General features: G+C 36.6%; 2 protein-coding genes across 3 annotated transcripts in view; both read right to left on the bottom strand.

Annotated features, from left to right (window-relative positions):
• The window catches only part of LOC146162959 (uncharacterized), a 117,315-nt gene extending 90,736 nt beyond the window's left edge, over positions 1-26,579 (bottom strand). The window contains exons 1-4 of one of the 2 annotated variants that reach the window (XM_083381492.1): positions 26,316-26,579; positions 25,594-26,035; positions 25,064-25,309; positions 22,764-22,925 (exon numbers count right to left, since the gene is read on the bottom strand). In XM_083381492.1, coding sequence (XP_083237618.1) covers positions 22,764-22,925; positions 25,064-25,309; positions 25,594-26,035; positions 26,316-26,411 — 946 coding nt within the window. In that variant the 5' untranslated portion in view covers positions 26,412-26,579. The remainder of the gene's footprint in view (positions 1-22,763; positions 22,926-25,063; positions 25,310-25,593; positions 26,036-26,315) is intronic. The other variant, XM_083381493.1, reaches the window with a different exon arrangement.
• Positions 15,878-19,991, bottom strand: LOC146162960 (protein NLRC5-like). The gene is made up of 4 exons (XM_083381505.1): positions 18,833-19,991; positions 17,344-17,409; positions 16,680-16,759; positions 15,878-16,456 (listed from the first exon to the last, which is right to left on the bottom strand). Exons 1-4 carry the CDS (start codon positions 19,977-19,979, stop codon positions 16,313-16,315), a joined length of 1,437 nt encoding a protein of 478 aa, XP_083237631.1. The 5' UTR covers positions 19,980-19,991; the 3' UTR covers positions 15,878-16,312.
• Positions 26,580-26,934: the final 355 nt, after the last annotated feature.

The raw sequence follows: 26,934 nt of genomic DNA, 5'->3' as shown, positions 1-26,934 counted from the left end.
CAAACTTTTCACTCCGGCGTTTTGGATTTGGTTGTCGCTGAGGTAAAGCACCTTCAACTAATTCATAGAAACATAACATCGTGAGTTTAAGTATTTCTATGCAATGTTTCGTTGAAATAAATTATTTTGAACAAAAAGCGAAACAAAATCTCAAGTAATTTTGGACGAAAATATACAAGTGGCAAAAACACCGCAAAAAGTTTTATTGTTTGTTTTAAGGTGACGTCAGGGAAGGTACGGTTTAAATTATTACCCGCATATGTATTAGATATTTGAATCAATTACCAAATGTTTTTAATAATGCAGTAGTTATAAACTTAAGCTATTTCCCCGGCTTAAAAGTAGTTTAAAGTAATGTTTAATCACTAATGGGTGAGGGTGTATATGTTCGCAAGCAAGCCAAACAAATATTTTTACTTTTATTTCGAAAAAAAAACATTCTCTTAAGTTTACAACAAAACTAATTTCAAGTAATTTTGGCCGAAAATTTAAGGTAAAGTAGCAAAACATAGCAATGTTTGATTTACTGCAGAGGTGTGCATGTTAAAGAAAACACAAGTGTGGGCGGCCGTACGTTGATACAAATTTTGTCAACTCAATAAAAGTTGGTTTGTGAAACTGACCTAACAGTACACATGTTTCTAAATATAGTCCTAATGCGTCAAGTCTCTAATAAACCTCTTGCCATTTTGAAACCCTTTTTTAGCTTCGCGCGATTGACGTTAATCAGTTGCAAATACAAAGGCGTTCACTTTGGGTCGCGACAATCTTAAAATTTATGTATAGCGGCGTATTTTTGTTACGATTTATGGTTTGCATAAGCACACAAAGGGAATGTGACATCGCTGCCTCTGGTTTTTATTTCAGCGCTAGTATTGTCACACAATATTTTTTGTCAATGTTTATTATAACGTCACACAGGTCCAGGATTGGGCTTGTACCTTTAAGACAGTGGTCGGCAAACTGTGGCCCGAAGTGGATATTTTTGCAATTTTTAGTGGCCACGAGTTATTTTTTAATATTTCGGTCATATCATGTAGTTGTTGGGCCGCGTAATAACCGAACATTCATTGTACTGTATTATATTACGGGTGGTTAAGATTTTTGTTTTGGCCCATTGTTGCATCACAGGGCAACCAGGCCATCCCCCACCCGTGCTGATTGACACCAACTCGCCCGACTGTGGCTTCGGCGAGAAATGTAATTAGTTGGTGCAGGACAACTTGTGTTAAGCACCACTACTAAGCGAAATGTTACTTAGCGCCAGTTATTTCCGTAAATACTAGGGCGCAAATACGTTCAACACTACACAAATAATAAGGTTAATCGAAGTCACGTTCGAACTAGTAATAATGACTCTTTGTCCCGTTTTAAAAACATCGCCATTGCTGCAGTGGTAAATAGTTGAGGTTTATTTTTTAACTTAAACGTTGTTAATTAAAAAAAATGTTTAACCCAGTCGTTGACGCCTTTGAAAAGTTTATTGGACTTGTGATGTACCCAGCGATAAAAAAATTACTTTTTTGTGTTTATTGAATTGTTTGCATTCGAAAATTACAAGCAATTACTGCAGTTTTTGGCAACAATAAGTTGAATTGCAAATGTCCCATAATATTATTTTTAAGCAGTGTTTTTTAAGATGTTTTCAGGGAGCGCAACGGTCCAATGAAGTTTAGATACGAAACGAAACCATTGCGGACGCCCTTGGAAAATAGAAACGACCCACTATGGGCGTAGCAGCACAGAACCTCTGGTGCATATGGTTAACTTTGTAAATGGTTTAGTTGTAAATTTACAATTATTTTGTCATTATTTGCTGTTCAGTCAGTAACTATAGTGTTGTTAGGCGAAATGCGGTGTTTTGTTTGTGGCGCTAAGCAACCTGCGGTCAAACGTCTCAAGCACAAAAACACCAGAATACGAAAAAAAGAGAGCGCGAGGATTTTTAGAAAAATGGAAAACAGTCAGGCCATAGAGCATTTTGACAAAATAAAACATTGATCGACTTCCAAAAAATTTATCGAAGGGTGCAAATCTTTTAAGTGAGTCGATTGCTTATCACGAGCAAAGTGAAGTCCACGCATTAGCTCGTTCGTGTTATGAAGGGCAAAAATCACCAGCGACAGCTCCTGCTCTAATAGCATTCAATCAGCTTAATGAGCAATACAGCAAACGAATGGGCAATTTATGGAGAAACGCTCACGCTATTGCTAAGCACAGAAGACCGATCTGCCATTACTGTTGGTTGTGTGAACTAGGACAGCAGCATTACGGAGCAGACATCCGTTCATGTCCGCTATAGCGTTAGGGGCTTGGTGCAAACTAAGTTTGTCGCCTTAGGAAGCCCAGAGAGTCCAAATGCTGCAGGTATTTATGATAGTATTTTAAAATCCCTTTTAGAAGTGGGTATAAGCAAGGAAGAGATTACGTCAAGGTTAGTTGGCTTTGGCTGTGATGGAGCCAATGTAATGGTAGGAAAGAAATGTGGCGTTTCAGCCTTATTAAAGGGTTTGCAGCCTAGCGTTGTAGTTGTCCACTGCTTTGCACATCGTTTGCAGCTTTCCCTCAAAGACGCTATAAAACAGAACAAGCTTTACGAAAGTGTTCTTGTCCTGTTAATGGGGCTATACTATCTTTACTATAACAGCCCGTAACACCTTAGACGGGCTTTTGAGGGCCTCAACCAATGTGCCGTAATGCCCACGACAGTTTGTGGCACAAGATGGGTGGGTCATACTCTGCTATCAATCAAGAATGTTATACGAGGGTACAGCGCAATCCGCGCTCAACTTGGAGATCTTACAGCAAAGGAAAGGGTAAAGGAAATTATTTTTCGGTAAATTTGAGTGGTGATGTAAAGAGCGGTAGGTTATTTACGGCCGATGAAGAGATCTGATGTTATGTCTTTATAGCATTTACTTGCCGATGTGCTAACCCCGATTCATTCGTTATCGCTGTGGCTACAGTCTGACCAGGTAACCCTGGCTGATGTGAGGGAAAAAGTTTGACATAACATTAGATGTTCTTCGCATTCTTGAAGAAAGGTAGTTTTCTACAACAAACGTTTACTTTTCAGTTTACATCGATAATTCCCAAGACTGCGTTTTTTAAGTTAGTAAATTCATATTTTAGAAATGGTGTTAATCTAAACAAATATTACGAAGAAGTTAATTTCGAGGAAACATTTAATGGAGAAGAAATGCGTGACATGCCGATTACTGAACAAGTCAGCAAAAATCTTTGGTTGAAAAAGTAATTTATGCGCTACAAAAAAGATTTTCTGTTGGAACTGACAGCTTCGTATAACTCTATAACAGCAATTTCAGTTAAATCACACTATTAATGGCGTTATTGCAAGGAAAATTAGAATGCTGTAAAACGATGAAGGGAAACATATTGTGGCGATCTATTCTGATCCTAACAAAGGTATACTTGCTGTCGTAGGGCCACAAATCTACATAATAAAAGAGAAAGTTTGTGAGATGTAAGTGTGATTGTGTTTAAGCACGTATCCCAGGCCCCAGCGTTAGTTAATTTAATATAGGTATATTTAGAAGTTTTTGTGGTAGGCAGAGTTTAAGTAAAAGATAGTCCAAGTTTAAGGTATCGGCGCAAAACTTTTTTTCAAGCGCAATTACCTGCCGGGAAATAAAAAATAAAACTAAGTACATTTCCTTAGTAAAAAAGTAAAATTGTAATGTTTCCAACTAAGACTATTATGTTTAGGAACTTATTGGTGCCTGTTACCGCGTAAAGTTTAGGTAGAGTTCGCAAATTTACGAAGAATTGAATTTTTATTTTTAAGCCGTTTGTTAGCGATAGTGATTGAGGCCAAAGCCTAATGACTTCTTACAATGTGTTTACCCACGCAATACTTAGCAGAGTTCGCGAAATATTGCGTTTATTGCAGTAGTTAACAGTAAGCATTTGTTTTTTCAATGAGGATTTTTCTCACGTTTGACGCAGTTTAGCACCGGGATTACGTATTTGCTTAAACATGACGCTAACAAGCAAGTCTAAGCAGTTGCTGCTGCAACCTAAAGTTTTACGTTTGGAAGTTATTCTCAATTGACAAACGTCACGGGTTTTCGTTACTTAAAAGTTGTATTGCATGCTTAGCCAAGTGTTGTGCGCTATAGTTAACCGACTTCACATCACATGATTTGAAATTTCTATGTAGTGACACTCAAACGTTTAGGCATAAGCAAATTTGTTATGACATTTAAAAAAATATGTTTGCATTATTCATGTCATTTACGAAGATCTTACGAATAACCGGTAAATATTCTTTTGGGTAATATTAATTTACGGAATGATGAATGGTCGAAATGGTCGGAACGCTCACTAATTTAAGTGTTACCCTGTTAAAACAATTATTAAACCAACCCACAATATTTGGGTTAGGGTGGGGTTAGCGTTTGGGTGAAGGTGGGTCAAGTGTTATTATATTTAATAAAATACTGTGAGCGTTCCGACCATTCATCATTCCGTAAATTAGTGTTACCCTATTCTTTGTAACCTGGGCAACGCCGGGTATTTCGTCTAGTATTTAATATTTCCGTTATTTAGCAGTTAAACTTTAACTGGTGGTTTTCATTATGACATCATAGACCTCTCTTGTGACGTTACGGAACATATTTAATATTTATATTTCTTAAACGTGAATAGGGGAGCAAAAAGTGTTGTTTTATTGTTGTTGGTCTTAATACTATAGTATTATAGAGCATCCGGCTTTAAATACTGTTACTTTATAGATCTTATTGTGTGTTTCCACTGTTACTTAACTGGACAGTGCTTACATGTTATTTTATTGGCGCGATGGTGGGTAAAGTAGCAAGTTTGGGTATTAGAAATAACTTTATTTCTCTTCAAGAATTTTCTGTGATTGAACACATTTTTTATTCCAATTTCCCATATGAGGTTACAAGAAAGTTTTACAGTCATAATAACTGGCAATTGATAAAAGTGGTGATATTTTGGTTTTGCAATACCTAGCTAGAGAGTTGTGCCTGTAGCCAGCCTAAAATGTTTTATGTGGTCAAATATTTTGAACTAGTGAGAGTATTTGGTTTGGTGCACCGCCTATCGATGCAGAAAAAAACAAGACACGCTGAGTAGGTAAAAGTTGAGGCTGAAGCTGGTACCTCACAGCGATAAATCGAATGTATATAAAACATAAACAAATAACTATTTACTACGAATCCGTAATGACACTACGATTAAAAGTCCATTATTCGCTTCCCGCCAGCGAGGCTCGTTACAACTTCGCTTTTTCCAGTCCAGTGTATCAACTGCCGTATCGAAGACAAATAAATATGAAAGCTCAAACCGTTTCGAGCAGCAACTGACTGAGTTTTAGCGCAATACTCAAAACCATTCAGATAGCAGAAACAAAATGACTAAAAATATTAAAGCTACATTACTAAAAGTACAGCAAACGTAATAACTATATCGTCTGTGACGTAACAGTGCATGACAATTGAAGGTGTGGCGTGCCTGTGATTGTTGTGGAACTGTTCATAAACGCTACCAACAAATTAATTATTAGGAGTACAATATTTATCTTTTTCGGGGGGAGGGTTTTAGGTCTTTTTTCTTGGCCCCTGTCACCCCCTGGCTACGCCTATGCCCGTGGCCCCCCAATTACCGCTCCGTGGCCGAAAACCCTGGGTTAGTTACAAATATATTTTAATTATTTAATGCAGTATTTATAAACTTCACAGCATTAGGATATAAAAGTTGTTACTCTTGGGCTACACGGCAGTGGATACATATTATTGGTGAATTTGACCCATTGGTTAATTATTATTATTTACTTAGGACGGTCTATTTATTTAGTGAGATGGTTTACCACAGCTGACACTTTGTGGGTGAATCGGTCGACACAAAACACATTTACAATTAAGGGCACTAAAGTGGTGGAGGTAAAGTAGCAATCATAATTATATGCCACACATTTTTCGGCACGTTTGTTTGGCTAAGGTACAGTTTAAATTATTATCTGCATGCTGAAGGTGCAATAGCTAACCTCAGAAATATAACATTAAAAAAATAAAACAAAACAAAATTTTTGAGAAATTTTGTTGGAAAGGTAAAGTAGCAAAACGTTTCAATGTTTGATTTAAAGTGACATAGGTGTAGGTACAGTTTAAAATCATTACTCACGTATCAAAGGTGCAGTAGCAAAACACGACTATATACAATCTTTGATAAAAATTAACAATATAATCATGCCAAATTATAAATTTATTATTTTTGTTAAATTTTCCAAATTTGCTTGTTCGGCAACTGTAGCAAAAAATGGATTTAATCTTTGAATGAATTAACAAATATTATTATGGAATAAGCAATTAACTCGGCTAATAAAGTTGTTTAAAATAATGTTTAATAACTAATGGGTGTATGTGCACCTAAGATAACCTAAAAAAAAAAAACATTTTCTTTTACTTTTTGCTAAATTTTAAATGCAACATTTTTATTAAATTTCACGAACTTGCTTGTTTGGCTACTGTACCTCTGACTGCTTATCGAGAATCAACTTTAAAAACAACCTACTTGGCAATCTTTGTTCTTGATGGCGTCGGTGAATGGACTGATGTCTGTGATGCCACATTTGTCCAACCACAACTCCTCCAACTTGTGAACAATCTCCGACAAACTTTTCACTCCGGCGTTTTCGATTTGGTTGCGGCTGAGGTAAAGCTCCTTCAACTAATTCATAGAAACATAACGTCGTGAGTTTAAATATTTCTATTCAATGTTTCGTTGAAATAAATTATTTTGTACAAAAAGCGAAACAAAATCTCAAGTAATTTTGGACGAAAATATACAAAGTACCAAAAACACCGCAAAAAGTTTTATTGTTTGTTTTAAGGTGACGTCAGGGAAGGTACAGTTTAAATTATTACCCGCATATGTATTAGATATTTGAATCAATTACCAAATGTTTTTAATAATGCATTAGTTATAAACTTAAGCTATTTCCCCGGCTAAAAAGTAGTTTAAATTAATGTTTAATCACTAATGGGTGAGGGTGCATATGTTCGCAAGCAAGCCAAAAAAATATTTTTACTTTTATTCCAAAAAAAAATCTCTTAAGTTTATACCGAAACAAATTTCAAGTAATTTTGGCCGAAAATTTAAGGTAAAGTAGCAAAACATAGCAATGTTTGATTTACTGCAGAGGTGTGCATGTTAAAGAAAACACAAATGTTGGTGCGCGGCACGTTTTATTGCGGTATCGATATTTTAAGCAGAATGTAAACCGCGGTCACGTTTGAACTCGTAATAATGACTCTTTGTCCCGTTTTAAAAACATCGCCATTGCTGCAGTGGTAAATAGTTATAAGGTTTATTTTTAACTTAAACGTTGTTAATTAAAAAAAATGTTTAACCCAGTCGTTGACGTCTTTGAAAAGTTTATTGGACTTGTGATGTACCCAGCGATAAAAAATTTACTTTTCTGTATTTATTGAATTGTTTGTATTCGAAAATTATAAGCAATTACTGCAGTTGTTCGGTAACAATAAGTTCAATTGCAAATGTCTAACAATAATGTTTGTAAGCAGTGTTTTTTAAGATGTTTTGAGGGACCGAAACGTCCCACTGAACAATGCGGTATTTAAAAACATCGCATACTTGTGCTACAGCCGAGAACTAGCAATTAGTCTACGTAAGAATGTTGTTGCGATCTCTTAAGTTCATAACGGTCAACCAAGCCAAAGCTTAAAAAATAACAGTCTGTAAATATTTTATATCGCAATTGTGTTTAGATACGAAACGAAACCATTGCGGACGCCCTTGGAAAATAGAAACGACCCACTATGGGCGTCACGCAGCACAGAACCTCTGGTGCATGTGGTTAACTTTGTAAATGGTTTAGTTGTAAATTTACAATAATTTTGTCATTATTTGCGGTTCAGTCATATAACTGAACAAGTCAGCAAAAATTTTGTGTGGAAAAAGTAATTTATGCGCTACTAAAAAGATTTTCTGTTGGAACTGACAGCTTCGTATCAGCCACAGCGATTGCAAGCTTCCCAAGATGGCCTTCGTTCGACAAAGAAGAAATTAAAAGTAACTGGTTATGGAATAACTACAGTTTTAAGTTTTGATTATTTGTCATATTTTGCAGTATTTGGAGATAAAGAAGTGCAAATGATCTGTACACATTATTCCACATTGCTCGTAAGCGCTGGAATAGATAGTGTTAGCGTGGCAGGAAAATGGCAGCTGCTGAAGATGCATTTATGCAGACGGTATCAGCGTCAATCTAAAAATATAATCTATTTTAGTAATTGCAGTATTTTATTTAGATTCAAGGAATCGGTCGCGAAACTATCTTGGGATGAGGTTGGTCGTTCATTTGGTGACGATTACAGCAACATTTTTGCTCTTATTGATTTACTGCTTTGTTTGCGGCTAGTTCTTCCAAAAACGAGCGTGGATTCAGCAACATGAAATTTGACGAAAACTTGTTTGAGGAACCGTCTAGCCCAGTGGTTGTTAACCTTTTATACTTGGGGGCGCACCTAGAGACGTATAAAAACGTGGCGGGGCGCCTTGCGAGCGAAGCGAGCGCGAAATTTTTGAGGTGTACCGATATTTCTCTTAAATTGCCTGCATTTTTTTTATTATATGGGTTTTATAGTTGCATATCTTTAAAGGGACTTCCAGCCTTTGAGACTAAAAACGTTATTTTGTACATTAAAGTCGTATTCCGATTAATGTTGGACTTATTTCGATATGTTTTTTACTATCGCTTGCTTGTTTTTTACTATCGCCGGTTGAGAAACGTGTGGCTTAATGGAGCTAAACGCCGCAGAAAAGTAACACAAAAAGAATCGCCATCAAGATCTGTGGTCGTTGACGCTGATTGCAGCTCGGATGAATACGACAAGGACAGTGATTGTGACCAAGCTACAATTGACAAATGTTGAAATGAAAAGCGCACTCATTAGCTCGTGTAGCTCTCATATCAGCTTGTTAATATTGTCAGTGTTATTTTTTCACTAAAGATTGTAAAAAAAAATATATTTCAGGAATTGTTTACACTCTTTACATCGATGTTTTATCGCTTTTATCTCCACTTGATTTTTACACTGATGATGGCATGAGCTGAAACGTCTGTAAATTGCGAAATGTCGATTTTATCGAATATTATGGCCTTGACATTTTTATTAAAATTACTTAAAAAAAAACGTGTATTGTGTTTCAAATGTTTACATTGTTTTAAGCGTGAACTGCTTTATGGTTCATTAATTTGTTTATCCATGCTTGGAAATAAACGAACAGACTTTTATGAAAACTAATGTTTACGTATAGAAACCATAAGACAGGTTAACGATAACCCAAGAAATGACCGCGCTAGGACGGAAATTTGCAGACGGCTTGCCAACAAATTTGGCGAGTGGTATTTCGGCAGGTGGGCGAGTGCTGATTAATAGCCGCTACCCAGACTGGCGAGTGTAAATTTTTGCTCATGAACAATCCTAAAGAACTATACTTTTTTCGCGTCACGAGCGAACTTTTATCCGTTTTAATTAAGTTCAATGAGCAGTTGAGCACCAAAGCGCTATGCATACTTCCGCATGTTGCGCCGCGGTGATTCAAAAATGCTACAATTGCAATTTCAGTTAAATTACACTATTAATGGCGTTATTTCAAGCAAAATTCGAATCGTTTCTTATACGTCACGTACATAGGCGCCGAACTTTTAAAATTCCAGGACGTTTTTTTAAATCAGTGCGAAATTCTTACAAAACAAAACGTAACTTGGGAAAGTGATTTAGCGCTTTCGCGTGTTAGCTGAATCGTACAAAAGAGCGGGGAAACGGATTGAACTACATCAGTGTTTCCCAACCTTTTTTACACTAGTGCCCCTTGAGCTCCATATTGTTTCATATCGCCCCCCCCCCATCTTGCTTTACAGTAAAGTATTATTTTAATCGTTTTCTGACATTATACTGTCTGTACTTTTGTTTCGATGAGCTGTCAGTCATGTTTTAGGTTGACTAACATGCATTCACTATAGGAATTTACGTGAGCATGTGTATAAATTGAACTAAATTAATGGCGTAACTTAAAAAATAAGGCATGTAGGTAACAGGACAAGAGGACTTAAAATTTACATACAACAATATTTCAGGGAGTCGAACCGGTACCGAACCGGAACTTTATGAACCGGGTTTGGATCGATTTTTTCCGAACCGTAACCGTTTTTTATAAGATTTTAAGGAGCTGAACGGGAACTGAACCAAATAGTTTAAAAGAACATAAACCTTAGCCGAACCCGGACCTGTAAGCACTCCAGCATGACGTAACAACTTGTATTTTACAGAGTCAAGTTACGCCATGTTCGAAATTTTATGAAAAAAATATAAATATTGATTAAATAAAAGGTTGATTTTTTATTTTTAAGATATTTCAATATTGAGTTTGCTGTTTTTTATACGTAACTTAGATTAAATGACTTACAATTCAAAGATTATTCCCTACATTTATTGACCCACATTTTGAGATTTAACGCAACTTATATTGGATCCGAACCGGAACTTTATGAACCGGTTTTGAAATAACGATGGTCGAACCGGAGCTGAACCGGAACTTTTAAATTGCTCGAAACCGAAACCGGAACTGAACCGAATTCCGAAAAAATCCTTAAACCCGAACCGAGCCTGAACCGGAAGAGTCAAACGGTTCGACTCCCTGCAATAATTGCGTTAAGCTTTAAACGCACTGGTGAATACTTCTTTGCGCTATTGCAATAAAAATGGCTGACAATTCAACATATAGTTTCATAATGCAATCCAGCTTGGCGTTAGCTGAACATAAAAGATTAATTCCTACTAGACATACATTATTTCACAAGGTTATGTTATTATCACGAAAAATTCAACTTTCTGCACCAAGACTTAAATCAGGGGTCGGCAACCTTTTTCTAGTCGCGGGCAAAACCAAACTCAGAAAGATCTTTGCGGGCCGCACAAAATGTTAACTGAGAATTGTGTGATTGAAATGTTAGAACAACTGTGAATCAGGCGGGCCTCGGATATTTTTTGCGCTTAAAAACGTGTTTAATTACATTTAAGTGGCAGTAAAGTGTTGGCGCAAAGCGAGAAAAAAGCGTTTGTTTGGTTTTAAATTCGAGTCCACATCATCCATACTACTAATGTTAGTGTAATAAAACTACTTTGAGGAAACGCGACAACCTTTATAGTTTATCTAGTTGAGTGTTTGTTAACCTTTTTAAGTCCGGGCACCTGGCGAGCGAAGTGTGCGTGATTTTTTTTGGTACCGGCATTTCTTTTAAATTTCTTTAAAGTTTTTGTTACATTGCCGAAAATAAAAAATAAAAAAATGTTAAAAAATATATGTATAACATTTTTGAATACGTTTTCCGTTTGTCCGCGACGCACTTGACAGCCTTCCAGGGCGCAACGGTAAAGAAGCGCTGATATATGACAGCATCAAAACGTAAACAAACCGGAGGTAGAAAATAAAGCACATTGAAATTTTTCGCACTTGCATATTTAAAATAGTCAAAAAGTATTTAAAATGGACTGTGTCTAGTTTGTCAAAGAGGCGGTGGTCGAATGAATTACATTGCCGACCCCTGTTTTAAATATACAAACATTTTCCCGCGTATAAAACGGTTAAGCGCAACAACACCCTTACATTGTTACGTCAGAAGTTAAGAATGGGGGGGGGGGGGGGCCAAACGAGAAAAAAACACCCCCTTGTAACTCGCCAACGCCCACAAGGGGCGGTACCGCCCACGTTGGGAACTTATGATCTACATGAAGCACATGATGCGCGTCAAGTACAAAATGGCGGAAACTCAGCGAAGTTTAATCCATGTTAACCGTGAACTCCTAGGCACCAATTATCGGATTTTGTTGATTGTCATCATAAATTTGTGGCGATATGTTGTGATCACATCTCTAAGGATACTCTATAACAGGGGTCGGCAACCTACGGCCCGCCGATGTAATTCATCCGGCCCGCCGCCTCTTTGACAAACTAGACACCAGTCCATTTTCACATACTTTTTGACCATTTTAACTATGCAAGTGCGAAAAATTTCAATGTGCTTTATTTTCTACGCCCGGTTTGTTTATGTTTTGATGCTGTCTTTTGAACTAGATCAGCGCTACTTTGCCGTTGCGCCGTGGAAGGCTGCAAAGTGCGTCACGGACAAACGGAAAACGTATTTAAAATAATGGACATATATTTTTTATCATTTTTTTTATTTTCGGCAATGTAACAAAAACTTGCAACAAATTTAAAAGAAATGTCGGTTTACCAAAAAAAAATCGCGCTTGCTTTGCTCATCAGGTCTGCCCTAACTTAAAAGCTTAAAAAACGCTGAACTAGATTAACTTAACTATTAAGGTTGTCGCGTTTCTCAATGTAGCTTTATTAGACTAACATTAGTAATATGGATGATGTGGACTCGAATTTTAAGCCAAACAAACGCTTTTTTCTCGCTTTGCGCCAACACTTTACTGCCACTTAAATGTAATTAAACACGTTTTTAGGCGCAAAAAATATCCGAGGCCCGCCTGATTCACAGTTGTTCTAACATTTTAATACCACAATTCTTAGTTAACATTTTGTACGGCCCGCAAAGATCTTTCTGAGTTTGGTTTTGCCCGCGACTAGAAAAAGGTTGCCGACCCCTGCTCTATAATATGCAGTACTATTTTCAATAAACCTAATTCAAATGCTTAAGTTATGTGGAAACGATAACTGTCTAAATATAACGATAATTATTTTGTGCAAATATTATTAAAAACACCCATTACCTAATGTGTCCAATGTCCATATACCTATTCTAGCCTAATATGTTATATATATATTAAAATATTGGTGAAAATATATTTAATAGATAACTGTACGCAAGTAGATGAAATGTTATAATTTTAACAACAAATCGCGAAGTAAACGCCAACCCAAGATATAGAAATTTGCTTAACACACTTATTAAGCGACTAACCTACCTCTTACAAACCACCGTCTTTAAAAAGTTACCACCGTCTTAAGACTGGCTTGTATTTTTTAAATTTTGAAAAAAAAAATTAATTTAAAAAATATATTAATATTCAATATTAATATTCGCCATAAAAATAAAATTAAAAATTTTAAAAATGTACACAAATATACACGAATTAACAGGTTGTTTTTAATGGTAACAATGGGATGGGTGCACTTGCTTCTTTGCTATCAGCTCGGCTTTGTTAACCTCTAACGAATCACTTTATTTGAGTGAAGCAATCACGAACAGTCTTAAAACCGTGACCGTATATAGCCCACAGTGTCAGCGCAGCAAGCTGTAAAAACGTAATTCTTATTAGCACAACGTAACACTATGACGTCACAATGGACAATTTAACTTGAAGCGTGCAATGACGTCAATGGACAACTAATAATCAACTTGGTTTGGAAAAGTAAGCTGCCTGAAAAGTTTATTAAACAAAAAAAATTCTTCTTCAGGAGCGTCAGGTTGATTTTTTGTTAGGTGCTTCGCGGTCCCAGGAAATTGTCTTGCGGCCCCCAAAAGGACCGCGGACCCCAGTTTGAGAACCACTGTCTTAGGCCAAAGCGTCATAAGGATTTTCAACTCCACAAAAATATAATTTAATAGATCAATGCGTTTTTGCTTAAAGCGCAATTCCTGTTTAGTCTTTGCAATACAGTTTTAATGTTTTGGAAAAACCGCTACAAACTAACATTCGTAAACCAATCGTTTAACATGTTTGTGGCCCCTGAAGTAAACTAATAAGTTGTCCCGGTAATTAATTTCATATTTATTCTGTACCCTTAAAAACAGGGGGGGGGGGGGGGGGGCGATTCTGTTTTAACATGCTTCCTTATATGGGAAACCACGCTACAAGTAACTGTTAGCCAGGGTATGGCATTGAAATCTTTATATCAATAATGTAACAAATACAAATTATTCTATAAATAAATTAAACGAGACAACATGCTGATAATTACATGAAAGCACTTTACCTTGTGAGTCATTTTCCCGATTCCTTCGCAAATGTGTTCGCAACCTTGACTTGTCAGCTCGCAGCGGAACAGTTCCAACTCCTCGATTGTTTTGTCGACATGCTGGAGCATCCGCCCCAAAGCGTGGCATGAACTTGTACCGATGGTTCGGCCGTTAAAACGAGCCCACACAGGAAAGTGCTTTGCGAAAGACTGGATCACTGCTTCATTGCATTCTTGCAAATCAACAATCATTCCAATATCTAAACACAGTTTTCAACAAATATTAAAAAAGCAACAAAAATAACATTGTAGGTTGAACCAGCAATTGGCACTGTGACGTCACAAGTGTGAATTGTTCTAACAATGGTTGTTTAAAGCAGAAGTTTCCAAATTTTTTAGACGAACTGATTAAATAAAAATATGTTCACGAACGGCAAAAAATCACAATAAATAAAAAATATAGTACTTGTGTAAGATATTGTAATATTTCTGCCATGTAAGCGGCTTGTTTTATGTTGTTGGACAACTAACTTTCAAAATCGTAACTAATAGTAAAAAGTTTACGTGAGTGGATCAACCCGGAGAAGAACTTGTTTCTAACGAAGTCATTTTTACACGAAGATATTTATTTAATGCTAGGTTATCCATAGATTGATAATTTTATATTTTTACCGCCATCTAGTTAATGTGTTTCTTTAATCGCGTTCACGGCTAAAGCTTGTAGCGCCCAATATGCTCACGTGTGTTTTACTTGTTTGAATATATATGTCCAGTGAAAATATAGCACAAAGTAAAATAAATGTTGTAAACTTACCATTGGGCTTTCGTTTGAATTGCTTTAAAAGGCGTTTGTAGAACTTCTCAGCCTGGCCTGGAAATATATCAGGAAAATATATTTTACAAACATGTAAGTTTTTTTGTTGACAAACTTTCACTTTTCGCACTTTCAAGTCGCCCATCAAGCTTAATTAGATGTTGCATTTAACTATTTCTAAATGAAGGATAATCTGAATCATTGCCAGGTGTAAGTTCATCAAATGGTCGCTTACCTTCATTTGTTGGTTTCTGCGGATTGTCCGTTCTGCTTTGGTCGACATAGAGTTGGTTTGGTTGATTGACAGGTGGTGTAGCTGCTTGTTGCTTGGCAACCTGCATACAAACATAGCTGGTGAACAAACAGAACAACTCTTATAATTATAAATGCGTATCAAGCTGAAGCATGGGCGCAAAGTGTGAGGTTACCTGGGGTTGGAAGGGGTGTTATTGGTGACGTCACAGTCACAGTGACGATGACAGCGCTGGAGTGTGAATAATGTTGTCTCACACAACTGATATTTAGTGCTTTAATTTGAATACTGGTTTATTTTCGTCCATTGTAGAAATCTTAACTTACGATGAGTTAGGTTTTCGATATTCGTTATGCGAAATATTGCTCAGAACTCAAGTTTAACATTTGTTCTAAAATGACAATGTTGTGACTTAAGTTTGACTGGGGTTGGGTAACTAACGACTTATACTTGTTATTTGTTAAGAAAGACTTGAATGGGACTTAAGTTGCTTGCTAGTGACTTGACTGGGATTTAGTCATTTTAAATTGGCTTGTTTAGAACACTGGGTGTGATGCGACCCCGATGGCGTCTAGCTACAAAACGTTCCCAGATGCCAACCAGTAGGCTATATTTATCCCATTGTATTCACATGCGATCAAACTAAACTGCTACTGATATCATTCACACCAAATTATAGAAAAAAAATAGCAACCTGTTGGTCAGTTTGTTGATGTGTCGCTTGTACAGCGGTCGGTTGTACAGCACAGGAATCTTGTGCCAACTGTGACATGGCTTGCTGTGAGTGGAAGCTCCCGGGTCTCAACTGGCTACAAACAAATAAACTTTCACGTCAAGTAGTTTATTAGTAATTAGTTTTACCAAAGAACCATGATAAAGTGTTGCTACAAATCCACACAAGGGCTTGCAGGTTTTTTTTTAAGGTTTGGTTTGGGTGACCGCTAAGTAGTTTTATGAAACCGCAAGTGTTTCATTTAAATACCAAACAGTTGCAAGTCCACAATTTTGGAAACCGCTGGAGAAATTTGACCGTTTCGGTCCCCCAAAACACCTTAAAAAAAACACTGCTGGCCGCAATCAATACATTTGTCGCAACGTTGTTTTCATTGGGCTTAGGTTACCGACTCCTGATGTAAGCGATTAATCCAATTAAATATGACCTGAACAACTATGATTTCTATGGATAAATTGGCCATGTCTTAGTCGAGGTGAAAAATTCTGGCACGACCAAATCCTAAATATGTTTAGCGTTACACAAAACTTGTGGCAATAAACAGGTTGGTGGTGATAGCAAACCCGTAGCTTGAAGTTGATTGCGCTTCTCTTGGAGCAACGCTTGGATGTTGATCGAGCAGCAAGGAGCTTCTCTGTATCTTTTCCTCACACACAGATGCCTGAAAGAATAGCATTTCAATAAATCACAAAAATATTAAAACTATTCCAAACATCCAAAGCAATTTCTTAATGGAATGCTTTTTCACTAATTAGTTAGCTAAACTAATTTATATAAAACTTTTAAACCAAAAATTGCACTACTTAAGCAAAACAGTACAAAATGCTACTGAAAATTATTTGTTATAATATATTTAGTTTATTTGTGAACATCAACTGCAATACTTGTGGTGTGGATGGTGCGCCATCAAGTGGTTGCGAAGTTGCCAAGTGCGTTGATGAACTAGTTGATGGTTCTGACGTTCCTGGGTGAAACATAACATCAAACTTTTCACATATGACCACCTTACATGGATATTTTTCAAACAGCTTCCCAGGATCTATCAAATTATGCTTAGGGCGCAACACCACCAAAGGGTTGCACCAACAAAAGCTTCAAGCACCAAGAATTGATTTTCAAATTTAACCTAACTTTTGCATATTTTGAAATATGGGGGTAACTAAAGGTAATATTGATAAAAAGGAAAACTTAGCCCGGTTGGTAGAGTGGCGGTCCCGTTAGGCCGAGGTCGTGAGTTCGAATCTCACCGCATGCAGTTTTCTAAAATTAATAATTAAGCGACTATTTCGGTTCGCCATTAAAACCCGGGATGTAATATTTATTTCAATATTTTTTTTTCACGTTTAAGCTTTACAGAGTTGAGCAAGAAATATATTTATGATATCTATTTGTACAAGCTATAGTCAGCAAGATTGTGTAGTGTAATAGTTTTGTAAAAATAGATTCATAACCACAAAGTAATTTCAGAAAAATAATGAAACAAATTTCGTTTAAATTCCCAACCTAACGAACCGAAGCAAATAGAGAGATAAAATAGTTAAGACTAACCCTTTAATTGCTTTGGTTTTCGCCGGAATATCGCAAGAAATCTGTTGAAGAACTTCGCAGGCAAACCTGGAAACATTCGGTAACATGATTAATATTGAACACCAGGTTACATGGCAAGCACAAATTGTTAACTGAGGTATGTTGCAAAAATTAGGAGTTTAACAACTAGAAATTCAAGAAATATTTATTGAAGAATAAAGTCGTTTTCGATTCTAATACACAGGATTTAATTAGGAAGGGATATTTATTGTTATTAATTATAACACTCGATTTGGTGACACATTGCACCACGACATAAAAGTAAAGGTTTGCAAATCGCATACATTTTCATCATGAAGATAGCTTCTGTATTAAAATGATGTTTTTTTATTTTTTTGCAATTCTTTTTACAATGTATTTTAACCAAACTGTTTGCTCAACAATTTTCTAAAATACCCAACGTCTTGTTTTTTTCAGCCTTTTAATATTTGTTTGTTTTCTTGAAATGTCAAAAATATCAACGATAAACACTAATGCGGTACTTTTATACAACAAAGCATTGTTTAAATCTTAAGGAACTTCTCTATTTCCCGTCTATCGTTAATGAGTAAAGTTATAAAATAGTGATTTGTAATAACGTCATGAAAAAATAATCAGAAACAGCCAATTAACGTTCAGCAAAGCAAAGCAAACTTTTACGACCCAAGGCTAACACGTGCGTCGAAACCGCTTAGTGTGCGATCGTTAACTTCAGGCGAAAAACTAAACCAAGACCGTGAAATATGTGTGATTGATTTTGGTAGAATCATGTTTCGACTATCAGCAGCGCAGTTTCCCAGGTTTCATGTACTGGACTAGCACTAAATTGCAAGCACGTCTTTCACCAACTGCAATACTAAATGAAGATCGTTTTTCCGGGGTGTTATTATTAGAGCAATGTCTGCGCCGAGCTGTTTGCCAAAGTCCGCAAAATAATAGAAAAATAAGTTGTCACTTATACACTAAACACGTGGTCTTAGGAAATGCTTATAGAGAATAATTTTGCGGTAACAATCATTAAATGCCAATGTTACACCAACATCAGATATTAGCGCGAACAGCGAACAGCACTAGCTGCGCCTAACTCAACGTTTTTGACGATAAGTAAGACGGCTTGACTTTGCGTTGTCAATTGTCGAATGCTAAACCTGAACGAATAATAACAAAAGGCGAAAGAGAAAAACATCCTGCGTTTACAGTCCACCAAACAGGAGACGAAAAACGGCGTTTTCAACCTCCTCCCCCCTGGATACGCTACTAGGTTAAAGTTTTGTCAAAATTAATTATTTTTACGTCAGAATTTTAATCTATTAGGTCAAAATTACTTATTTTTTAGGTAAAAAAAGCGCCTTACATATCGATACAATACATTTCATACTAGCGAAGTAGTTTGTACTACACGGTGTACTTTGCTCATGTCACCAAACCAAAATATAATCTAAGAAATCACGGTTAGAAATGGTGTACATACTTCTTTTTTTCTTTTTTCTTTTATCGGATTCTGCATCACTGGAGGATTCATCGGATTCTGCATCACTGGAGGATTCATCGGATTCTGCATCACTGGAGGATTCATCGGATTCTGCATCACTGGAGGATTCATCGGATTCTGCATCACTGGAGGATTCATCGGATTCTGCATCACTGGAGGATTCATCGGATTCTGGAACTGTGAAGTTATCTCCGAGTAGAAGCCCACATTGGAATCTTCTCACCATCGCCCAGTGGGGACTAGTGACCAGTTGCTCGACAAGCTGACTAAACTCGTCTAAACCCATGTTCTGGCTTATATGGAGAGCTGTGAAGAATTCTTGAAGTAACTGATGTGAAAAATAAAACTTTTTGTCGCCGTCGAAAAGTTTCTGGTTAAAGTGAGAATACCCAGGTACTGCGATTATAATATCCTGGACTATGACATCACTTAAACCTTGCTCAGCCATTTGTGGAAAGGTCATAATGACAGTTGAATTCTTTGTAGCGTTGTAAGCAATTTTGGTAAGTTTGACTTTGATTAGGTTGATGTCATGACCCTTGGCATGTTCTGAGCGTCTCAGATGTTCAAGTAAAACTATGAAAATCTGAGTGATGTTACAAAGTTCGGTGAGATTATCTGTGCCTAATGCAGCCAAAAGGATCAATTGAAGCATGATTGGGGTAAGACAAATCTCAAGTAACACAGGTGCGAGTTTGGTAAAGCTTTCCCATATTCTCTGGGCTTCATTTTTAGCAAATGCAAAGAAAAGTTTTTTCATGTTGTCTGGTGTAAGCTCATGTACCAAAACAATTTCCTTGGGGCGAAGTAATTTTTGAAGGGTGACGATAGAATGAGGTCTGGAAGTCAAAACTATAGAAATGCCAGGAAAGAATTTTCCGGTGCATAAATTTGCGACTATCTTTTCAACTAACATGGGAGTATCGTATGATGCATTTCTAGGCATTACATTATCAAGTGACCAAGTTGCTTGATCGTAACCATCAAGTATGATACCAAATTTTTCTGGGGACTCCATCATTGCTGCAAATATGGCGTTTCGTTTTCTTTCACTTAACCATGGGTACGCATGATCAACCACAACCTGCCTTAAAGTGACTTTTTCTGACCCATAGTGCATGTTCATGCACAACAGGAGAATCCAATTAGAACAAAGTATTATCATTAGCTTTTGGTAAAGTAATACCCTCGAAGAAAGGTATATTATAGCTGCAAAAAAAATTTATCAACTGTGAGAGGTAACACACAATAAGTATAATTAGCCCAGCAATACCTTTATCTTTATTTGCAATGCTTTAATTAGGCTTTTATAACCCAAGGAGAGGTGCATGTATGCAAGGCCTTAAATTATTTTGGGTCATTCCATCTTTAATTTAAAGTTTTTCAAAATTTGTCCACCCATGTTCTCAGATTTTTTTTATATTTTAAACAATTAAAAACCTCAAAGAAAAAATAAGATTGCAGCAAATTTGAGCGTTCTGTGATGAGCGGTTACAAAGACATGACGTTTTGAAATATTTGACCACTAGGTGGAAATAGGAATTTTTTTGGTTCCGCTTGAGTGCTTTTATCTCTCTGGAGGCTTTATTTTGCAGCAGAAGCCTGTAGTAAAATGCTATTTCCACATTTATTAGGGTGGTAGTTTCAAAAATGATACTTAAACAACTATGTGGCATTTCTTCTATATGAAAATTGCATTTGAAGTTTTATGACTTCCAAAGAGTTTTACGAAGCTCTCTGCATTTTTTTTCAATTTTTATGTTGGCAAAATAATCTTTAGACAACATAGTATTTGGACTTTCTAAAGTGGTTCTTGGTATTTTACAATTAGTAATTGGTTAAGTTTCAAATTTAAGCCTCTTGTAATAAAATAAAAAGTGACCAAACTTTAAAATGCGTTAATACACTAACTTTTGCAGCCTCTCATACAGACATACAATAACACATTGGCTTAAATAATTCTATTCAACAGATTGTATAAAGTTCTAGAAAAAGAAGTAGTTACAATGAGACAATGTACAAAACTTTGCAGATATTTTGTTATGTGTAGATCTGTATTCCATGACATACTGTGTAAATTTAAAAGCAGAAATGCAACTATGTGTAGGGCTGTTTGACATCAAAGCAGATTATATCTTCTAAGCTACAAATATCTCCTAGTGATAGAGTAGGTTACCCTGTTAAAGGCTTATTAAAAAAATGCTCACATTTCAATCAAATACTGTATTGTACAATGTTTTTTATTACTGTAAAATTAGCATTGATGGAATTAGCCAAGACTCCAGCAAAATACTTAAAGCAACATGAAAGGAGTTAGCAAAATGGTTTAACCATGGAAATACTTTTTTTGAAACAAGATCCTATTATTAGTATATCGCTTCGGCCCCAGACAAACCAGATGACAATACATAATTTTGGACTCCAGCTATAGTAGCACCAAAGTGGTTAGTTTTTATATCTTGTCTAACTTTGACAAAGTAAATTAATGGGTTCGTCAATCTTAGTTTTTTACCTTTCGCTATTGCTCCATTTCTCGTTTTTGCGCGCGCGTAATGGCGCGACGCATCGCATAAGCACACTCACTTAATTAGGCGTGGTAGTGCGCGCCTATCACGCAAATAATGCAATTAGCTTCTAGCCTTTGGGGCCAATTTAGTTGCTATATAAAGCTTTTGTTTTGCGGTGCTTGGTGCAGTCATCACCAGCATCATTACTGAAGACGCTATACACGCCAGACATCAAACTTTGGTATGTTTTATTTCGCAACCTTTTTTGTTTGTCTATGAAGTATTGAGCTCTAACAATTTCTATTTTCGCCTTACAGAAAACCTGCACCGATTTCTCTACTGTTTTGATTTGTACCGTGCGAAAATTGTACGTTCGCTATTGTCCTTGTAGACACAAGCAATAATAGAAAGAAGTGCTGAGTATTGCAAAGCTTGATTTCTACAATTATTATATGATATATAACTACGTAGTTGAAGTATTTAAATATAGTTTCTCAGTCTTTTCTGTCTGCCTACCAACTAGTGGCCTGGTTCCAATACTAACCAGTCTTCAAAATTTACTTAATGTAAATAAGCCCAAAAAGAAAAGAAAAATATTGCCCTCAACACAAACCGCAAATTTTAGATTACATTCCGATTTAATGTGGCTAATGACAAAACCCCCACTATTCCTATTAAATTACACTTGCGTTAACTTTTGTAAACTCGGCATAAGAGCTTAAAGCCGCTCACTGACTGAAAAGCCTTAACGTTCAACTTGTGCGAAATCTTGCTCAACACCAAAAAACTTTCAAAAGTTTCACAAAATTTTAAAATACTTTTAAACTAATTCCAAATGCTTTACAATTACGTTATGTCAATGTTTAAATATGAGGTACACTGTACAAAGGACAGTTTAAAAAAGGTTGAAAATCATATTTCCACCTTGCAACCAATTGATAACATTGTTAAATGTTTTGTGTTTTCAGCGAAATCAAACAATTAATGGGGTTGACAAAATGTCACTTTGCTACTTGTCTAATGCAGACCGTGACAAAAGCATGTTGCAACTAAATTGAAAATCATTTTGCTTTAAAATTATGATAAAGGTATGAATGTTGAGAAGACTGAAACTACCTGTTACTACTTTATCATGGAAAAATTAGTTCTCTGTATTGAAATAAAACGTTAATCTATTGCTTACCAACTAAAACATTCAGACAGACTTATTTCGCTAAGCCTCTCTGAAGGCATCTTGTAAGTGCATTTATCAGTAAACAACAACAATTATTCAGGTTCTGGTTAGGCACAATATCCTAATAGTGTGCTGGAAAATATACCACTCAATGTAAGGTAGAAAAACTTTAATTTTTAAAACGCAATTTGGGAAACAAATTTCGTAATATTTGTTTTATCTAAAATACCTTGTTGGGGAGTTGATGGTCCAATACTTAGAGGGGTTTCCCCTTGTTGAGAAGTCGAAGACCCAACCCTTAGAGGTGTTTCCCCTTGTTGAGAAGTTGATGGCCCGAGAAGTTGATGACATAGAGGTGCTTCACCTTGGATAGCAGATTGTGGCACCACCACTGTAACATTTATATAGTTTATATGATGCTTGAGAATGAAAAGACTATCACTTCCAAGTCATTACTATCACAATAGTGAATATATGAATTAAAACAATAAAAACTTTGGTGCTTTAAAAGTGCATTCAGTGGCGTATCCAAGGGGGGGGGGGATTTGGGGGTTCGGAACCCCCCAAAAGGGGGGGGGATTTGGGGGTTCGGAACCCCCTCGTTCGGGTTGGCTATTCAGCAAGTGTGTGTTCGACAATTAATAATATAAATCAACCGGTTTACGCCTTTTCTCTCTGAAAACGTTGAGTTAGACGGTAATTTAAAAGAAATGCCGTTATACCAAATAAAAATCGCGCTCGCTTCGCTCACCAGGTGCGCCCTAACTTAAAACGGTTATCAAGCTCTAAACTAGATTAACTAACTATTAAAGTTGTGCCGTTTCTTCGAAGTAGTTTTATATGTCGCGCTAACCGAAAAACATCCGGGAAAAACGATCTCCGTTTAGTATTGCAGGTGGCGACAGACGTGCTTGTAATATAGCCTAGTCCCGTACATGGATCTACCAAAATCAATCACACATATTTCACGGTCTTGGTTTAGTTTTTCGCCTGAAGTTAACGATTGCACACTAAGCGGTTTCGCAGCTGGCGCCTGGCAGGATTGTCAATAACGCACGTGTTCGCTTTGCGTCTAATTTTCGCTTTTGCTTGACGTTAATTGGCTCTTTCGGATGATTTGTTTTCTTGTTTATGACATCATTACCATCGCTATTTTATGACGTCATATCCATCACTATTTTATGACGTCATTAACGTCAGACGAAAAAACAACGGGGAATTCTCTAAGTTGAAAATTCGGAACCCCCCCATTTTGAATTTCTGGATACGCCCCTGAGTGCATTTATCAGTAAACTTCAAGTTTCTGGTTAAGAGCAACATCCTAAAAGTGTGCTGGAAAATATACCAAGTCAATTTAAGGTAGAAAAACTTTAATCTTTAAGACGCAGTTTTGCAACAAATTGACACTGGTCTAGAAGAGTGCGCAACCTTTTCCACTTGCGGCACACAAACAGAGATAAAACAATTTGTGAACGTCGCGGCACACCGGTTGCTGAGCACTGGTCTATAGAATCCTAACACAACGCACATTATTTGGGTTAGGGTGCGGGTTAGCGTTTGGGTTAGGGTGGGTCAAGTATTATTATTAAGTAAATATAATAATACTTGGCCCACCCACACTCAAACTCTAGCCCACACCTTAACCCAAATATTGTGCGTTGATTTAAGAATTGTGGTAGAATTCTAAACCAGCGCTGGCCACTAATTTTCCCATATGTTAAAGTAGCGAAGTGCACTTTTTAAACTTGAGTACACCCCCTTGGATAGCAGATTGTGGCACTACCACTGTAACATTTATATAGTTTATATGATGCTTGAGAATGAAAAGACTATCAGTTCAAAGTCATTCCTATCACAATAGTAAATATATGAATTAAAACAATAAAAACTTTGGTGCTTTAAAAGTGCATTTATAAGTAAACAACAACAATTATTCAGGATTCTGGTTAGGAGCAACATCCTAAAAGTGTGCTGGAAAATATACCAAGTCAATTTAAGGTAGAAAAACTTTAATCTTTAAGACGCAGTTTTGCAACAAATTGACACTGGTCTAGAAGAGTGCGCAACCTTTTCCACTTGCGGCACACAAACAGAGATAAAACAATTTGTGAACGTCGCGGCACACCTGGCATGTTCCCGCGGCACACCGGTTGCTGAGCACTGGTCTATAGAATCCTAACACAACGCACATTATTTGGGTTAGGGTGCGGGTTAGCGTTTGGGTTAGGGTGCGGGTTAGCGTTTGGGTTAGGGTGGGTCAAGTATTATTATTAAGTAAATATAATAATACTTGGCCCACCCACACTCAAACTCTAGCCCGCACCTTAACCCAAATATTGTGCGTTGATTTAAGGATTGTGGTAGAATTCTAAACCAGCGCTGGCCACTAATTTTCCCATATGTTAAAGTAGCGAAGTGCACTTTTTAAACTTGAGTACACCCGGTCACCTTAATTTTTTGGCTCTGTACGCACAAGATTTAGTAGAGATGTGCCAACAAATTTCCTAATATTTATTTTATCTAAAATACCTTGTTGGGAAGATAATGGACCAACACTTAGAGGTGTTTCCCCTTGTTGAGAAGTGGATGGACCAATCCTGAGAGGTGTTTCCCCTTGTTGAGAAGTTGATGGCCCAATACTTAGAGGTGTTTCCCCTTGTTGAGAAGATAATAGACCAACACTTAGAGGTGTTTCCCCTTGTTGAGAAGTTGATGGCCCGAGAAGTTGATGACATAGAGGTGCTTCACCTTGGATAGCAGATTGTGGCACCACCACTGTAACATTTATATAGTTTATATGATGCTTGAGAATGAAAAGACTATCAGTTCCAAGTCATTCCTATCACAATAGTGACTATATGAATTAAAACAATATAAACTTTGGTGCTTTAAAAGTGCATTTATAAGTAAACAACAACAATTATTCAGGATTCTGGTTAGGAGCAACATCCTAATAGTGTGCTGGAAAATATACCAAGTCAATTTAAGGTAGAAAAACTTTAATCTTTAAGACGCACTTTTGTTAACAAATTTCCTAATATTTATTTTCTCTAAAATACCTTGTTGAGAAGTTGATGGTCCAATACTGAGAGGGGTTTCCCCTTGAATAGCAGATTGTTGTACTACAACTGTAACATTCTGAATGCTTAGTTGCTGATGTACCGTCTGATTTACGGTTTGATGCTGGATACTGGCCTGCTGTTGTAGTCCTTCTACTGCCTGATGTTGTATCATCGCATGTTGCTGTTGTAGTCCTTCTACTGCCTGATGTTGTATCATCGCATGTTGATGTTGTAGTCCTTCTACTGCCTGATGTTGTATCATCGCATGTTGATGTTGCAGCCCACTCACATCTTGACGTTGGATAACAGCTCGTTGTTGTTGTAGATCTTCTACGTTCTGACGGTTTATTTGTGCTCTCTGTTCGTGCATTCCTGCAACAGTCTGATGTTCGATTCTAGCATCTTGGTGTTCGATTTGTTGATCGCCAGCAATAAAGTTCTACATAAAATATTGAAAATATTTGTAATTAGAAAAAAATATATTTTTAATGTAAATGTTTAGCCTTATATAATTTAAACATTTTATACCACGTAGTAAAAGAAAATTTAATTCCAATATTTTATTCATATTTTTCTGAGCAGAGGTATGTAAGAAAAATAAAGGATATAATTATGTTCTGCACATGGCTAAAAAAGCGATATCTTGCTTAGTTAGGTTGATTTATAAGTTTCCAATTACATTGATAAAGAAACTAAGATTTAAAACAAATTCAACTTACTTGACAAGTGATGTTTGATGTATTTTCTTCAGCCATTTTTAAATACACAAGTTGAAACAATATATTATTTACATTATCTAAACAAACAGTAAGCATTGTGTGTTAGGGTTAGGGTTATATACAAGTTCTAATTACTTATGGCTTAACCCTTTTCTAAACATAAACTAGCAAAAATGATAAATTTGCAAAAAACAATGATAACAATTAACAACTGAAGCCAAGTGGCAGAATCAGTATTCGTCCGATAATATCGGTGCCAATACACGATACCAAGTGGTACTATCGGTACTCGTCCGATATTATCGGAGTCCATACACGATACAAAGTGGAAGTATCGGTACTCGTCCGATAATATCGGAGCCGATACACGATACCAAGTGGTAGTATCGGTACTCGTCCGATATTATCGGTGCCAACACACGATACCAAGTGGAATTATCGGTACTCGTCCGATAATATCACAATAGACATATATATTTTTTTAAGTGTTTAAAAAATAGGGTAAATTGGGTTGGGGGGATATTATGGGTTAAATTAAGGCCAGGTTTGTAAGGTCTAGGGGTCAGTAGGTGTTCAATTTTCAGCTTTTGTAACTCACTCTTCTTAACTGTTGAGGGTT

This window comes from Ascidiella aspersa, chromosome 2 (genome assembly GCF_963924565.1).
Source record: "Ascidiella aspersa chromosome 2, kaAscAspe10.2, whole genome shotgun sequence".
Lineage (NCBI taxonomy): Eukaryota > Metazoa > Chordata > Ascidiacea > Phlebobranchia > Ascidiidae > Ascidiella > Ascidiella aspersa.
Note: the sequence above shows the minus strand (reverse complement) of the source record. Positions and strands in the feature narration are given on the sequence as shown.